Source organism: Aquarana catesbeiana, linkage group LG13 (assembly GCF_042186555.1).
Source record: "Aquarana catesbeiana isolate 2022-GZ linkage group LG13, ASM4218655v1, whole genome shotgun sequence".
Classification (NCBI taxonomy): Eukaryota; Metazoa; Chordata; class Amphibia; order Anura; family Ranidae; genus Aquarana; species Aquarana catesbeiana.
The window spans coordinates 78037744-78056335 of record NC_133336.1 but is presented as its reverse complement, the minus strand read 5'-3'; the positions used below and the strand labels follow the sequence as shown (position 1 = coordinate 78056335).

Here is an 18592-nt window from a genome sequence, read left to right as displayed (position 1 = left end):
TGCCTGATCGCTCTTCTCAACTATTTTTTATCTATGTTTATTTCTTATTCTAGTCCTAGTTTCAGTTTTATTCTCCTCTCCATTCCACTTTCCTTCTTTCTTCTTCTCTTTCTTCTTTATGTAGTTTATGCTATTTATAGAGGTGGTACACCCACGGACCGGCCCGTTCCATGTATTTGCATACTTTCTGTTGTCTTCCGGTTTGAATGGCAGTCTATTTGTTGTACCGTTGCCAGGCCAACAGATAGCCATTGTATCCACGTTTGTAAGTGGGAGGGCTATATAAGATGTCCGCTCTGGCAACGGCGCATGCTCTGAAGAAATCCCTGTGACGGATGAAACGCGTCAGCATGACGCCATCACGCTCCACCTAGCGTCACACACAGACCCACCCATCAGCCCTGGATATTCCGTCCGCCCTTCTGTGAAGCCTTACAGCATGGAACCAGGAAGTGGACGCTGACCTATGCCGCACACAGGCGGCACATTCCAACACGCTCCCGTTCCTCATCACCGCTGCTGGTAACTGAGCACACGGATCTACGAAGCCCTATCCAGCTGATCTGACCCGGATGCAGCTGCTCTGCACTATCTGAGATGATCCGAGTAGGATTGAAATGATCCATTAACCTGCCCAACTTCGGTATCCTGGGATTGGTGAGACTGTATCTGCTCATGTTTTAATCGTGACTGCTGTCACCATAGTTACACAACTGTCTCCCACCCACTATCTACTTTACTTACAGTGGTGATTATTACCGATGCAGGCACATTCATATCTTGATCCATGTACCATTCCTACAGAGCTGCTCACCTACATTACCAGTCATTGTATGACACTCAGTTGTTAGTGTCTTAACCAGCTATTTCCATGCAACTTACTTCAAGGCTCACCTAAGGCCTGTTACTGGCATCCTACTAGGCGGACTTCCCCCCAACCATACGGCTGCACACACTCATCCCCCGGCCTTGACCTACAACACTTTGAGATACTCATAAGACTTTTTATGTTTTGCTGTGTTTCTTTTCATTCATTAATCCAGCTGGGCGATCTTGTTGTGTGTGTTTAGTGGTGGCCATCTGTGTGTTGTTCTGTTTTTAGACAACGTTGTCTATTTTATTTTCTTAGTGTCAGGTCTTGGTTCACTTATTGTCATATATAATTTTTGATTTTGTGTCTGGTGTATATGTGGAATTATTCAACTCAACATTAAATTTTTCATATTTTTGCTAATTTGCTGGTTCCTTGTTGATGAATTCTTTTCCCTGGGTGGAACTGGTACTTGTCCCGTTCCTTCCCCTTGGGTCCCCTTTTTTGTGATATGCCTTAATTCAGAGGAACACACCCTGCTATTTAAATTAGATCCCCTGGGTGCTTTGCGATTAGCTTCATCCATACACAGATGTTGTTAGGGCACTTCCCTCATCTGTTAGTATTTTCTATATTGAGTTAACCTGAGTCTCTTGGATCATAAATTCCCTCCCCTCCCCTCTCTTTTTTTCATATAAACTGCAAAAGAGCATGTAGGCGAATAGAGAAGAAGGGTAATACAGTAAGCAAATTAGGGGAAATCAAGAAAGCAAGAGAGAACAGAAAAAAATAGATAGAGTGGAAGGAAAAAATAGTAGAGGACAACCACCCGCCACAGGACCCCTCCACTGCCCGGGGTCACCAACCCCAGGCCACCTCCCCAAGACAAGGTTTCATCCGGTTATAGAGGCCTCCAACAGATCCCACAGCTCCCAGACCTGGTTATATGTATCAAGGGTATTATTTAAGGAAGCTGTCAGATGTTCCATCCGTTTCACATCTCTGATCCTGGAGTGCAGGTCAAACAAAGAGGGGGGTTCCCTCGTTTTCCATTTCAGGGCTACCAAGCATCATGCAGCAGTTAACACCTGGGCCAGGAGCTTTTTAGACAATTTAGAAAAAGAGGGAGGTGGGAGGTCCAAGAGGAAAGCTTAAGGAAGCTATCAGATATTCCATCCGTTTCACATCTCTGATCCTGGAGTGCAGGTCAAACAAAGAGGGGGTTCCCTCGTTTTCCATATCAGGGCTACCAAGCATCACGCAGCAGTTAACACCTGGGCCAGGAGCTTTTTAGACAATTTAGAAAAAGAGGGAGGTGAGAGGCCCAAGAGGAAAGTTTTTTTTATTTTTGTTTTTTTTTTAAGGGTTGAACAGCACCCAGGAACCAAAAATGGAATGGAGTAAGGAGTATACCGTCCATCAGTAGAGGACGATCAGAGGGCAGGACCAATAGATATGATATAGCGTCCCCACATCTCTACTACAGCGCCAACATAAACGGTCGGCAGAGGGGTATATGGAGTGGAGCAGATAAGGGGTTTGGTACCAGTGGAATAAAATCTTATTAGTTTTCTTTGTACAACATACAAATAGAGCTCTTAGGAGCCTGCGCCCATATAAGCTGCCACGTCTTCAGGGGTATATCCTTACCCAAGGTCTGCTCCCACTTGCACATGTAGGCATGCCGAGGCCAGGTTGGCGACAGGTCTGTGATCGGGAGCTGGTAGGTGCGCAAAATCATACCCTTAGGAGACGAGCCCTCTAAACAGATTTTCTCAAACTCGGTTAAAGGGGAGAATTGGAAGTTCGTTACCAGAGATTGCGCAAAGTGACGGATTTGTAGATAGCTAAAAAAAGCCTGTCTGGGCAAGTCATATGCATCCCTCAGGTCCTGTAAGGACCACAAGGTTCTGGTTCTGGTGTCCACCATCTGACCGTAGTGAAATAAGGCCCTTTCCATCCAGTAGTGAGACATCTGCGAGGTCAAACTGTCCGGGACATTGGGTGTGAATAGAAATGAGGTGACCAGGGTGGCAGTAGAGGTAAGCGGATATAGCAATTTAGTGCGCCGCCATGTTTTTTATTTTAAATAGCTATACAATGTCAATTGTGCACTTACAAAGGATTCCTGAAAAGATCAGCCCATCTATTTTACTCTGGAACACAGCTGCGCGTACTCAGTAAGGCCGTTCAGCCCAAATGGTGGAAATTGCATCACAGACGTAGCCCCACCGAATGCGTTTTCATTGGTAGGATGTCTTTAGAAATCGGTACCCACCCTCTGTCACTCTGCTCTTCATATACCTTTAGTTGGCTGATGTTTTCTAATGCCCATCTTGTGGTAGATATTATTTATTGTACTTATTTCCAATATCAATTGCAATTCCCTAAAATCTTAGCTATTTACATGTAAGTACACCCAATGTTTAAAACTTACACAAAAAAAATATAAATATAAAATCATTGTAAAACATCAACCCTTATCCTTGATCTGCTTAAAATAAAATAATAAAATAACATATTTAAATGTAATTTTTTAAAAATCGTAATAAAACAATTAAAAGTAATATCCATGTTAAGACTACCCGGTATCAGAGTATCCAGTTGGTATATCCACTGGGTCTTGTTCTGCGATACAGGCTGTGCACGCTGCCATCTTCAGGCAGATTTCTTGTCTGCAGGCTGAAGAAGTGAAGTGTGCCTTCGTTTAATAATCTAATTGTCAGGGCATTTACAGTTTAAAAAAATCCCACTTATTTTTTTTTTTGTCTGTTTTTCAGCCTACAATAAAAACAGTATTTATTACAATGTACCAAATGAATGCTTCATAGCCTCAAAAATCATTTCAAATTACAATGTATCTATGAGCAAGGCTTGTCTAGCTAATAGCCATGAAAACTTTAAAGAATGTTATGATGTGATAATGGGCTCCGCTCTGCTCGTTTTCGCAACATCATTTACATTTATAAAAAATAAAAAAAATCATAAAAACGTTTACTACCGGTATTTTATTTGTTGTTTTTATGCTTCTAGGACCCCCTGGAAATTTTGCACTGGCCTCTTTCAGTTTGCATGTACTAAGCAAGAACAGTGTTTTCTTCTATGCCATTGTACTGCTGACTCTTTTCACAGCCATAGGTAAGTCTATTAAAAAATTGCAAATTGAGGACTATAATAGCTCCATGATATCTTCATTAGGAGAACCTGTCACCTGCACTTTACTATCACAATGCCATTCCCTTTGTGATAATAAGATAAGTGAAAACAAAGTAAAGAAAAAGTTTTAAACTATTTTGCTGGAATGCCATTTTACACCTCAGGGGGACAAACCATTTTTTCAATATTTCACTTTTCTATTTTTCATTTACAGCTTTCAGAGTTTCTAAAAGACCTCTAATCCATACATGATAGTCTGTACAGAGTGCTTCCAGTTCATTTGCAAAATAATTAAATAATAAAACTGAATGGCAACTTTTTGAATGAATTGCTATGATCAGGGGTTGACAAGCTGATCATAGCTATTTATTTAATCAGCAGTCAGCAATACATTTCTGCTGGAAGCGGTAGCAGCAAAAGAGTTAAAGCTTGTGTTTTATATTTAACAGGAGATTTAGAGATACATATAAATGTTGTACCTAATATGTTTAGGCTTGACAAACAGATAAGCAAATGTCTTGCAACATTAAAAAAAAGTGCAACTGCTTTTTTATTTTTTTTTTTTTTTTTTTTTTTAGTCCTCTGCTTTCAGAAAACAAATGCGCATTTTATTAACTATTTGAGCAAAAGAAGAATTGGTCCTGGTGTGGCAGGAAATTGAGGGATATTAACCACTTTAGCCTCTGAAGGATTTACCCACTTCTTGACCAGGCCATTTTTGGCGATATGACACTACGTCGCTTTAACTGACAATTGTGCAGTCCTGCAACGTTGTACCCAAATAAAATGTTCTTTTTTTTCCCCACAAATAGAGATTTCTTTTGGTGGTATTTGATCACCTCTGCGCTCTTTATTTTTGTGCTTTAAACAAAAAGAGTGACAATTTTAAAAAAAACAATATTTTTTACTTTTTGCTATAATAAATATCCCAAAAAATATATTTTAAAAAATTGTATTCTTCTACATATTTTTGGTAAAAAAATCGCAATAAGCGTATATTGATCGGTTTTCACAAAAGTTATAGCGTCTACAAAATAGAGGATATATTTATGGCATTTTTATTATTTTTTTTTATACCAGTAATGGCGGTGATCAGTGATTTTTAGCGGGACTGCGACATTGAGGCCAACAGATCGGACACTTTAGACACTTTTTTTGGGACCAGTGACATTTATACAACGATCAGTGCTAAAAATGGCCACTGATTACTGTATAAATGTCACTGGCAGGGAAAGAGTTAACACTAGGGGGTGATCAAGGGGTTAAGCGTTCCCTAGGGAGTTGTTTCTGACTGTGGGGGGAGTGGACTGACGGAATAGAGAGAGATTGCTGTTCCTGATCACCAGGAACAGCAAATCTCTATCTACTTCCCTGACAGAATGGGGATCTGTCTGTTTACATTGACAGATCCCCATTTTGGCTTTGAGGAGCGATCGCTGGTCACCGGCGGACACCGCGGCCGTCTGCCACGCACATCGGCGTAGCACTGCGGGCACGTGCTCCATACGTGTCCATATAGCTCTTAAAGCGCCTGACTTACACCTACGGCGGTTTGCGCAGCTGTGCCAACCTTCTGCAGTATAATGACAGCAGCTGGTCGGCAAGAGGTTGTAAACTTCCAAAAAAAAACCTGCAAGACAAAGGCATAATGAGCTAGTATGCATTGCATACTAGCTCATTATGAAATGCTTACCTTAGAATGAAGCCCTACAGCGACACCCGCACACCGCTGACATCTTTCCCGGAGTTATTTCTGGGTTCACGGGCCCCGGCGCTGTGATTGGCTGGAGCCACGATGATGTCATGGCACAGGGGCCTGAAGAAACGGCACGAGCGGCCATTTTTTAATGCACTGATGACGTCAGGGGCAGCATATATAATAAATATCCCCTGAACGGTGCAGGTTAAGGAGATATTTACAGTACCTACAGGTAAGCCTTATAGGCTTACCTGTAGGTACAATTGAACAGGGAGACATTACATCATCTTTTAAAGTGGTTGTAAACCCCTTTCATGAAATCTGGCCAGAGCACATATATCTGTGGTGTTTACTTATCCCTCTCCAAAGCCCTAATTGCTGTGTCTTTCTTCTGCTCCGGACCTCTGTTATCAGCATGATAACTTCTGACAAGTACTCTGACACACAAGATAAAAGCATCTGGAAAATTGTGTCAGGGAGCTTGGAGATAGATTAGCAGAGAGCTTTCCTATTCACAGTACAGCTCTGCATGTTTCTTTTTCCTCTGCCTATGTGGGGGGGGGGGGGTGCTTTTCCTCCAATCAGCTAATACACAGTGTATGCGCAGACTCCCCTCCCCACTGCTGAATGAGGAAGAAAGATTTGTACCACAATCTAAAACGTGTAGAAAGCTGAAGACAGCAGATATACATGTAAAACATATGTAGGGAGATTTGTTTCATCTTGGTGTATCATCTGAGGCTGTTCACTTCACTGGGTATATGTGAAGGTTTACATCCACTTTAATGTTTAGATGCAGTATGTGTTTTCCCTTTGTGTGAACAGTGGCCTTATGATTTCAGAAATTCTCCAGTTATTCTTTTATAGAGCATTTTTACCTCTGTGATTTCAGGTCCTTGGTTTATTGGAGAAATTATAGATGGCCACATGGGAGCTTGCTTTGCCTTTGGAGTGATTGTTGGAGGACATTTCCTAGATGGAAGTCTCACATACGTGGTTGGAATAACACAGGTGTGATCCATTATACTTCTTGTACTAATTTGAGGTTGGTGAAAGCGCGTCCAGCTGCGATCACCACAGGTAATCACTTGCTGTGCAGTGAGCTGCGAATAGCTGCGGCCACCGGCGACCAGTCATTAAAGTGAATGGGGCCAGCGGCCGCAAAAGGAACTGCCACTACAATTCGCACTGGCACTAATCGCCGGTGTGAATGTAGTCTTAAAGTCTGATATCACATAGAAAATCTGATGTGTAGTAACACATTGATACAAAATAACTTGGTAACACATTGTTAAGTTGCACTGAATCGTCCGGGTAACAGTTACAGTGCTTACAGAAGCAGGCACCACTGTGAATAACCACCATTTGCATACACGCTCAGATTTTAATTTGCAGGATGGTCACAGCCTGACCTTTTGGGGATGGGGCATGGCATATATACATACTTAAGCTAGCCATACATGGATTAAAATTTGGCAGTTCATCAGGGACCAGCTCAATTTTGATCCATGTATGGTAACTATGGTTGAACAGAAGATAATCTACTGATCGACTTTTGTTCAAGCACCCTTTCGAATTTTAGTCGCTAGATCAGCTCTGGAGGCTATAGCCTACAGGCTGATCTGTGTATTCTGACTAATGTATGGACACAAGTTCACACCTTTTTGAAGTTGTGCAGGGCGTTTTTATATAAAGTGGAAAGTCTTGAAGTTGCAGGGGAAATTTCAAAATAGGCTGTGGAGCAACTAACCCCTATTTTTATTTTTACCAAATTTCTACTTTTCCAGTTATGAATAGTAATACTACAACCCCAATTCCAAAAAAGTTAGGACGCTGTGTAAAATCTACATAAAACAAAACGCAATGATATTCAAATATTAAAACCCATATTTTATTCACAGTAGAAAATAGAAAACATTTCAAATGTATAATTTTAAGGAAAAAAATAAGGTAATTTTGAAATTAATTGCAGCAACACAAGTACTAACAAGGAAGAGCTGAACTAATTGGGTTAATTGGCAACTGGCCAGTAACATGACTGAGTATGAAAAGAGCATTTTAGAGAGTTAGAGTGTCTCAGAAGTAAAGATGGGTAGAGGTTCACCAATCTGTAAAAAAAACTGTGCCTAAAATTAAAAACAATTTCAGAATAATGTTCCTCAACATAAAATTACAAAAACTTAAAATATATAATTGTCTACAGTACATAATATCAAAAGATTCCAAGAATCTGGAGAAATCTGTGTGCAAGGGACAAAACCAAAACGCAGTACTGAATGTCCATGATCTTCAAGCCCTCAGACAGCACTGCATTAAATACAATCGTGGTTCTGTGGATATCGCTAAATGGGCTCAGGAATACTTCTGAAAGTCATTGTCTGTGTTTGTCATGCCATCTAAAAATGCTTAAAAAAGTTAAAGCTCTATAATGCAAAGAAGCCATATCTGAACATGATCCAGAAAATGCCACTGTCATCTGTGGACCAAAGCTCATTTAAAATGGTCTGTTTCAAAGTGGAAAACTGTTCTGTGGCCGAACTAATCTAAATTTGACATTCTTTTTGGCAAACATGGGTGCTGCGTCCTCTGAACTAACAGGAGAGGGATTTTCTGGCTTAACCACTTAAGGACCAGAAGGTTTTAATCCCTTATTGGCCAGGCCATTTTTTGCGATACGGCACTGCGTTACTTTAACCGACAATTGCGCGGGCGTGCGACACTGTACCCAAATAAAATTTAGTGTCCCTTTTTTTCCCCACAAATAGAGCTTTCTTTTGGTGGTATTTGATCACCTCTGCGGTTTTTAATTTTTGCGCTATAAACAAAAAAAAAACAATTTTTTACTTTCTGCTATAATACGTATCTAAAAAAAAAAATATATATATATATATTTATATTTGTATACATAGAACATAATTATATCGGACACTTTTTTTTTTTTTTTTTTTTTTTTGAGACCAGTGACATTATTAGTGATCGGAGCTGAAACTATCCACTGATCACTGTATAAATGAAACTGGCATGGAAGGGGTTAATACTAGCCAAGGGCTTAAGTGTGGGGGGACTGACTAGGAGTACAGAGAGATCGCTGTTTCTGATCGCTAGAAACTGACTATCTCTCTGTACTCTCCTGTCAGAACGGGGATCTGCTTTGTTTACATTTGGAGCGATCGCGGGTGGCCAGCGGACATCACAGCCGCCGGACCAGTGAAGCGGGGGCATGCCCACAGTGTCTCATGCATGAAATGACGTACATGTATGTGGTTTCATGCAATAGGGCCACCCTGCCGCAGTATATATGAGCTGGGCGATCCTAAATTGGTTAAAGTGCTCAGTTCAAAAGCCTGCATTTCTGATGGTATAGGGTGCAATTGGGGCATATGGAATGGGCAGTTTGCACATCTGGAAAGGCACCATCAATGCTAAAAGATGTATATCCAGGTTTTAGAGCAGCATATGCTCCCATCCAGACAACTTCAGTATCAGGGAAGGTCTTGCATATTTCAGCAGGGTAATACCAAACCGCATGCTACATCAATGACTGCATCATGGCTTTGTAGTAGAAGAGTCTGGGTGCTTAACCGGCCTGCCTGCAGTCCGAACCTTTCACCAAACTGAAAATAATTGGCACAACTTGAAACGAAAAATACAACAAAGAAGACCCAGGACTGTTGAGCAGTTAGAATCCTATATCGGGCAAGAATGGGACAACATTCCTCTTTCAAAACTGGTCTCTTTAGTTCCCAGACATTTACAGAGTGTTAAAAGAAAAGGGGATGCTACACCGTGGTAAACCTGGCCCAATCCCAACTTTTTTGAGACATGTTGCTGCCATCAATTTCAAAATTACCTTTTTTCTTTTTTTCTTAAAATAGTACATCTCAGTTTAAACATTTGCTATATGTTCTATTTTCTATTGTGAATAAAATATGGGTTTATGAGATTTGCAAATCATTGCATTGTGTTTTTTTGGGGGGAGATTTTACACAGCGTCCCAACTTTTTTGGGACTGGGGTTGTAGTTTTACGGATTAAGTTTAGATAATGTTTTACCAGTATTCATGTGCCTAACTCCTCTTTAATGGCGCAATTTTTAGTGAAGAATGTCTTTCCATAATCCTGTATTATATGTGCACTTATTACTTTTTTTGATTTTTTTCAGATGGCGTTCTTTAATATTCCCCTGACTGCATACCTGTGCTGGTGTTTACTTTGTAGATGTAAGGGACATGGTTTCTTTTCCCATCTGCGACACACTAAGAAGATTGTCTGTGTGCCGATTCACTTCTTCATGTTCCTCCTTTTGATCTGGCAGATCTATTCCTGCTTTTTCCTCTTATTGACTTATGGGACCTTAGCGACTTTCCTCTCTCCAATGAAGCTGTGGCTGGTGGTGGCTACGTTGGTCTTGGGCAGGAGAGTGTGGGTGTTCAACTCCCCAGAACTAAGGTCTTATGTCACTGAGCTGAAGAACTGCCAGAGCACTTGACAGCTACCTGATGACAGGGAAACGTAGGGGCAGGATTATGTGACTGCATCCTTGCATAGAATCCTCATTTATACCTGGAAAGTCCAATATTTTTAAGGCCAATTACTCTTTTGATTATTGAACGGCAAATCATGCACATTAATGACTTAAGCCTTCTATAGCTTGATGTGGTTTACTTTTGATTTTGAAAACCCGCCACTCCTATGTAATACTTCTCAGAAGAATGAAGGACACAAAATGCTGATATTATAATTTGAATAGTCTATAGATTTATTGTCACTATGCAATAGTCTTTTCTCTTACTGGAAAATTGAGACCCTTACTGTGTATACAGTAATAGTCTGAATTTTCAACCCTAAGATTTTGGCTATGGGTGAAACTGGTGGGGGTGAACCACCACTGCTGCAGCAGACAGAGCTTCTGGGACTCCTACAGATATGTCATTGCCTGCATCTCCGTGAGTCATATTTAAACCACTAGAATGTATCCAGAACTGAAGTATACATATACATTTTTGGCAGACAGATCCTAAAAAAATGTAACTGGATGTAAAGAAGACTTGAGAATGACTCCAAATCAACAAAATCTAATGAAGCTGCCCATAGAAGAGCAGATATTTTGCCAAGTATAGTATGTAAAGAGATGTGCTGATTTAAAGAAAAAAAATACTGGAGTACTGGGACCCACCATAACACCCAGCAAACAATATTCATAGCATGTATTGTACTTATGTCCCTCTTCTTCATATAACCTTTGGTTTGAAACAACACATTGGAAAATCTAAGTGCAATTACTAATGCCTCTGATTGGCCATGGCACTCATTACTGTCCATTATCTGAAACATATTAATAGTTGCAAGTGAAGCTTCGAGTAGAACTATAGATGAAACTTTTTTTTTTTTTTCATTTTGGATAAAGTAAGGGAGGGTTATAACCTTTTAGGATTTTCTTTTTCTTTCAATGATATTGGTAAATGGGATAAATAGAGGGCAAATCTTAGGCCACTCCAATATCTAATCTTGAGAAGTAAATATGTGCGTGTGTAAATACACACCTGAATATTGAATTTGGGACTATTGCTGTGGCTTCCATTAGTGCTTATTCAAAATGGTTAATTGAGTGTTAGTTCATTTTAGGATTAGAGTTTCTGAAGATGCTGAGCTTTCATTGTTGCTGTTTAAGTGCTGGGTTCCCACATATGTAATGACAGGCATCGCATGTGAGTCACACCACATTGCTGTGCAGATCACATACGATGTCTGTGCGATGCAAATTTCAGCCACACAATCTCTATGGCTGAAATCGCATTCGCACCAAAATGGTGCAGGACACTTTTTTTGGTCCACACTGGAATCAGATCGTATGGGTGTTCACACCCATGCAATCTGAGCTTGCACCATTTGACTGTTCGCACTGCGATATGAGAACTGATCTGGGGGTGTCATTAACTTTCTATTGACACCCGCAGCGGTTCGCGTAGGGCAGTGTGAACCGCCAGTGGGTGATATGTGATGCATGGGATCGTGCAGATTCTTGCATCACATATGTGTGAACCGAGCCTAAAGAGACCTTGTCACAAACCTAAAAAAAAGATAAAAGCTCAAAAAGACAAGTATTTTAAATGCTTGCATGAATTTGAAGAGTCAGTTCCATAGCACAGCTCCCTTACTACTTGCACGTCAGAGCCCTCTCCTCTTCTAGGAGTTTCTAATTACTGTCTGTGCTGGCCAACCCCTTATCCTTCACCTGTCTACATAGACTTCTATGTATCTTCCTGGGAGGAGTGAAATATAAAATGTCACTTGAAGGACAGCTCTGAGCCTGCTGGGGTTGCTGACATTACATCCAAATGCACATACAATCTTATGGGAAGATTGATGTTTAAATCAACAGTATGGTAACAGGATCTCTTTAACTTAACGGGTAACTCCACTTTTGTGAGAATCTGCACACAAAAAAATTAAATATAGTGTATAGAATTGCGACTGAATATTCCTACTCACATTGTAATTGAATTTTTCTAAAAATAACCTTTTCAATCTGCAACGCTGTAGTTGTGTATGAAATCTAATATGGCTAGAGGTGTTCTGTACACACATGGTGTACAGAACACCCCTGAAAATGTAATTTCCTGCTTGTGTGATTGGCTCACTGATTTTCCTAGACGTCTGCACTAAGATACAAGTCAGATTTTGGGCATCCCCTGCAACAAAAGGGGAAATTACATTGAACGGGATGCAGACCCTGCCACATTCCTCAGAGCCCTGCAGGTGCAGCAGCTGATTCAGAAGTATAAAACCACTTCCATACAGATTCACTTTGCACGTGGACAAATAGCTATTCCTTCAGAATAACAAAAGGTCTGCTGTTTGTCTGTGTCCATGTGTAAAGTGAATCTGCAACTTTTGTTAAAATCCTTGCAGTGTACACAGATCACCCAGAGGGAAATGCTTTTTTTCCCTCAACAAAAGTGGAGTTACGCTTTTAGGTACCCTAAAGTATAAGGTCGAAATTTGTTCTTTATTTTCAAAGATCTTTGTGGCAGAAATGGGTTTACAAAACAATCGGTGTATTTCAATTCTTGTCTAATTACTTCTGGATAGTAGTTTATAAATGTAAATGTTGTTGGTTTTATTTATAAGATATACATATAAGTATCTAAAAAACGTTTGCAAAATCCTTGATGCTCAAATCTATATTTTATTTCCCATAATGCATTGGGAGAATACACTTTAGTTACATTTTTTTATGCAGTTTGATAACCGAGACCCAATATTATATCTCACACCTGTAATAGATATAATCACCTTGATCAAAAACAAAACTTCAGGTTATGTATGTTTACAAACTTCTTAAGGTGCCCATACATTGGACATCGGCCAGATGGTTATACGGTCTTTTCACAGTGTCATCCAAAATGTCCAATGGATGGGGACGTCTATTGTCATATGCTCAGAATGGCACATTCAGGTTTATGGTGCTCATATCGGTATTGTGTGTGATCATTACCTCTTGTATTGCCCTCCAATGACTAAGTTTTTTTATTTTTCTGTATGTTATACAGTATATGTTAATAGCATCATCAGGTTTTCTTTAAACAGTTCCTGGACCAAACTGTCCCAGAATGGAGGCGTTAGGCACTTTGTAGACAGGGCACTTTGCCTCAGTAATGAAGAGAAATTTTACATGTGGGGATGTTGCGTTGTAATGTGAATTGGTCAGGATGTGTTTCTAGATTCTTTACTAAGTGTGATTTATTTTCTGTAAATATCCCATAGTGTAGTCTGTGTGATGTACAGCTTTCAGGTTATTCACCTAAAGAGATAGGGCTGTATGAGGTCCGGACCCAATTCACTAACCACCCATATAGTAGTCTGGCTGCTATAAAATGACTTGTCCTATAAATACCTATTGATGCCTGTATAATTTGGGGCAAGTGTTTGTTAACCCTTCTTTTATGTTAATCTACCAGATTGAACCTCAGAGTTTCTTCTTGGGCACCAGCAATCTGTACATCAACACAGGCCCCTATTGCCTTTTATTAGTTATTCAATGACTGTTTAGGCACCAGTGTGGATTTCACTTTAGACTTACGTGTTTAAGAGGAACTTTACACTCCCTACCCTTTTAAACCCTTCGTTACCAGGTTGCAGGTCCTGCACATTTAGGGGACTCGCCTACCCAGTGGATCCAGCTGCAATCTGCTTTTTCTGTACCCCCCTCGGTCCCACACCACCATCTTCTTCTGTGACATCATTGGTAAGCTGCCAGCCCTTCCGGATTAAGCCAACGGCTGCACCGATGATGCTCCTTCTCCTCCTTTCCCAATGAAGGACTATACCCCTTAGGATATGAGACATTAGTAACCCAGGAGGTGTTGTACGCAAAGTGCATATCATTCGCCTACACAAATGACGCACATGAAGGGGGCGACCAGGAGTTTTTTTTTTTGGGGGGGGGGGGGGGGGGGGGTGTTTGGTGACAAAAAGTAAAAAAAAAAAATGCCAGATTTCTGCAGAGGAGGAAAGGAGGGGTAGATGGGAGGAAACATGCCCTGGACTGTGAAGTTCTGCTTTATGTAACTTGAGTGTCCATAAATATACCCACATCAGGCCCAAAACACCTTTTCCAATGTATAGACTGTGCTTTCATGCCTGAACAGATTCTATAGCCAGTTTAGCACTTTTTTTTTCTTATTTGTGATCAAAGATGGCTATATGCATTACTGAAAGTCTCATGTATAGTGTAACAACTGTTGTGGTGTGCCACATTAAATCAATGTCCAGATTGGGAGTTGTTGAATGTTTATCCACCACATTATGGTTTTTCAAATGAGCCGGCGACATCTGCTACCCTAAACCTCTTAGCCAGGGGTCTTCAAACTATGGCCCTCCAGTTGTTCAGGAACTACAATTCCCATCATGCCTGAATGTCAGAGTTTTACAGTGCCTCATGGGACGTGTAGTTATTACATAGTAGGTGAAGTTGAAAAAAGACACAAGTCCAACCTATGTGTGTGATTATATGTCAGTATTACATTGTATATCCCTGTATGCTGTGGTCGTTCAGGTGCTTATCTAATAGTTTTTTAAAACTATCGATGCTTCCTGCTGAGACCACCGCCTGTGGAAGGAAATTCCACATCTTTGCCGCTCTTACAATAAAAGAACCCTCTACGCAGTTTAAGGTTAAACCTCTTTTCTTCTAATTTTAATGAGTGGCCACATGTCTTGTTAAACTCCCTATTGTGAAAAAGTGTTATCCCTATTGTGGGGTCACCAGTATGGTATTTATAAATTGAATACATTTCCCCTCTCAAGCGTCTCTTCTCCAGAGAGAATAAGTTCAGTGCTCGCAACCTTTCCTCATAACTAAGATCCTCCAGACCCTTTATTAGCTTTGTTGCCCTTCTTTGTACTCGCTCCATTTCCAGTACATTCTTCCTGAGGACTGGTGCCCAGAACTGGACAGCATACTCTAGGTGCGGCTGGACCAGAGTCTAGTAGAGCGGGAGAATTATCATTTTATCTCTGGATTTGATCCCCTTTTTAATGCATGCCAATATTCTGCTTGCTTTGTTAGCAGCAGCTTGGCATTGAATGCCATTGCTGAGCCTATCATCTACTAGGACCCCCAGGTCCTTTTCCATCCTTGATTCCCCCAGAGGTATCAGGTATCATATCTTTGCCACTCAAATGCATTATTTTACATTAAACCTCATTTGCCATGTAGTTGCCCATCCCATTAATTTGTTCAGACCTTTTTGTAAGGGTTCCACATCCAGTTCTGCAACAGTTGTAGGGCTGTAGTTTGAAGATCCCTGCTCTGACCTGTTTTACAACAATCAGCAAAAATGATTTTGAAAGGCATATTCAACCTTTAGTAAAAAAAAATAAAAATAAATTGCAATTAAAAATTTGCAGTGGAGCCTACTAAACATTCCAACTGCTGTAGGCACAGTGTGGGTGCAATGCACATGGAGCTGGAGAAAGTAATTAATGGACTACGAGTGCAATGACAACACTTGTGCTTTGTTGAGAACTAGGGGTCCCCCTGCTGCAGACAGGTCTTTGTAAATGGATCGGTTAATGGGTGTCTTGGTTGTGCAGGCGGAGCCATATAGCCACATCAAATAAAAGACTATTCTGTGGGAAGAAGGACCCTCCCCACCTTTACCAAATCAAGTAAGGGGTGGAGGGCTGCAGAAGGTAATCAGATTACACCCTAAATATGGGTGCAGCATTATTTATGGTCCTTATGGTATTTATACCTTATTTAGCTTGGCCAGACAAGATGGTCTGATTACACAAACTCTTTTAAGCTGGAGACACAATCTGATTGTACGATCTCCTAAAAGCAGCCCATATATTAGTCAGATTGTTTAATTGGAAAAAAAAAAAAAAGATTTCCCCATCCACACATTCAATGCGGATGGGGGTTCTTCCCCCCCCTCCGCCGCTGCTGTCGAAATACACTGATCAGTGGTGCTGATCAAGCAGGGAAAATCTTACAGGCTGGTTGTATCGGGTTGATCGGTAGACATAAAGGAGATCACATAATGAGATCGGTGCATGGACTACCCTACAATAAACATATCTATGTCATTTTTCTGAACAGTCCATTTAATTTAGGTTCATTAATGCAAGCCTTATATAACTTTTCATAAATCCAAATGATGAGAATGTGAAGCGTGGCCAGCTCTATTTTCACAAGTAAGGTAAGGACTGGCATTTTCTCCACTCAAAGCAGATTTGAATGAATCTTTTTTAGAGCATTTCTAAATCTGACTGGTTACTTTGAAGAATAATTCTGTACAAAACTATGAAATGCTCCAAATGTTTTGAGACTGGCCATAGAGCATGTTTGCGGATTGAAGGTAAATCATCTTTTGTTGCTTCCTTCCTAATAGAATCTGTATGCTGTCATATCTGGCTAATGTACACACATTCTGTTCAACATTATGTTCTGAAAGACACTGATCACAGTTTGAAAATTGTATTTTATTTTCCAACTTCAACCATTGCAGTATGCACTTGTTTTTTTTTTTATATTTATGATTCTGTAGAAGATTATATTTTTAAATGATAATAAAACAATACTATCCTATGTCTTGTCTCCTGTTTCATTAGGACTTGTTACTGAACCCACAACAGTAAAATCGGTCTGTATATGCAGTAAAGCATGGTTGTTATACTGGCTGTGGAACCTAAGGGGTTAATCCTCCGCATTGTGTAAAAAGGCTGTTTGATCCTGTCTTCTCTGATCCCCCACTGTTCCCAATCCATTTCCTGATACCGGTAGTACAGAGCCTTGGGGGCAAAAAGGGAAGAGAAGCGCCAGGCAAATATTAGTGCAGCATTATTTTACTGATCAAATCACCTGTGCAAAATAATGGAAAGCCTGAAAACGTGACCTGTAGGGGCGGAGGACTTGAGGACTGGAGTTGAGAAACACTGTTGTAGATAAGTCAACGAGTGCCATGTGTCAGCAGGAAGCTGAAGCTTTGAGGGACCTGGGGAGGGCGCCAGCTGTGTAAGTGTCAGAGTGGGGAGCCGTCTACTACTGTGTCTAGCAATACACACCAAACGGAGCACGGCCAGAGATATATATATATATAATTTTTTTTTTTTCTTGGGAGGGTGTATGTGATCAGCACAGGGCCAATCGACACTGTCCAGACAGTGTCGGGGGTTCATGCAGCCTCATAGGACAGTCACATAGTAGGTAGTTACATAGTTGGTAAGGTTGAATAAAGACAATAGTCCATCTAGTTTAACCTGTGTATGTGTGTCAGTGTCTATAATTATTTCCCATATCCCTGTATATTGTGTTCTTTAAAATGCACATCCAAGAGTCTTAAAAATATCCATACTCCCCCCTGCCACCACCAATTGTAGAAGAGAGTTCCACAGCCTTATTGCCCTGACAGTGAAAACCATCTCATTGTGTGGCTCTGTGTCCTCTTATACACCCTGAGACTGAATAGTTTATTTCCTATGCTGGGATCACCATTGAGGTATTTGTAAATTGCTATGTCCCCTCTCAAGTGTCTCTTCTCCAGAGAGAATAAAGTTAGTGCTTTTAGTCGTTCCTCGTAATTGAGGTCGTCCAGGCTTCTTATTAATTTCGTTGCCCTTCTTTGGAGGCTCTCCAGTTCCAGCAGTCAGAGGAAAATGAAAACCAAAAAAAAAATAACAGACTTACTGACCGGATCACCAGATGACAACAGAAGAAGGAACACCTAAAAAAGAAAACTAATGCAGCCATCACATCTAAGAATTGGTAAGCTGCAAAATAATAAATTTATACTTTTGGGTTTACTACCACTTTAATGAATGTCAACGCAAACCTACCATGATGGAAAAATGGAGGCCGACCTCTCACTCTAGTGTTTCTCCACTCCAGTTCTCAAGGCGCCCCAACAGGTCATGTTTTTAGGATTACCATTATTTTGCACAGAGGATTTGATCAGTTTCACTGCCTTAATTATTACCACAGCCGTTTCATCTGAGGGAAATCCTGAAAACATGACCTGTTGGTGCCTTGAGGAGTGGAGTTGGGAAACACTGTCTCACTCGATAAGTCTTCAAACCAGGTTATCCGCACAACAGCTCGCAATTTACAAGGTGACCTGAACAAACAGTAGTAAAGAGATTTGTTCACTTGCTGCATATGCTTATTCCAGGTCATTGACACAACTATTAGACCCCTTTCACACCGGGGGGTTTTGCAGGTGCTATAGCGTTAAAAATAGCGCCTGCAATCCGCCCTCAAACAGCTGCAGCATTGTCTCCAGTGTGAAAGCCCTCGGGCTTTCACGCGGGAGCGCTGCGCTGGCAGGACGGGAAAAAAAAGTCCTGCCAGCAGCTTCTAAGGAGTGGTGTGTTTACCGCTGCTCCCCATTGAAAGCAATGGGGCAGCACTGGGATACCACTGGC

General features: G+C 40.8%; 2 protein-coding genes across 3 annotated transcripts in view; one reads left to right on the top strand and one right to left on the bottom strand.

The window, feature by feature from the left end:
* TMEM62 (transmembrane protein 62) overlaps positions 1-11861 on the top strand; it is a 97769-nt gene extending 85908 nt beyond the window's left edge. For both annotated transcript variants that reach the window (XM_073609778.1, XM_073609779.1), the window contains 3 exons: positions 3845-3949; positions 6559-6677; positions 9828-11861. In XM_073609778.1, the coding sequence (XP_073465879.1) occupies positions 3845-3949; positions 6559-6677; positions 9828-10154 (551 nt within the window). In that variant the 3' untranslated portion in view covers positions 10155-11861. The remainder of the gene's footprint in view (positions 1-3844; positions 3950-6558; positions 6678-9827) is intronic.
* Positions 11862-16031: 4170 nt separating this feature from the next.
* LOC141117135 (prostaglandin reductase 2-like) overlaps positions 16032-18592 on the bottom strand; it is a 33274-nt gene continuing 30713 nt past the window's right edge. Inside the window, exon 11 of the transcript XR_012237109.1 lies at positions 16032-16963. The gene's annotated coding sequence lies outside the window, so the exon portion shown is untranslated. The remainder of the gene's footprint in view (positions 16964-18592) is intronic.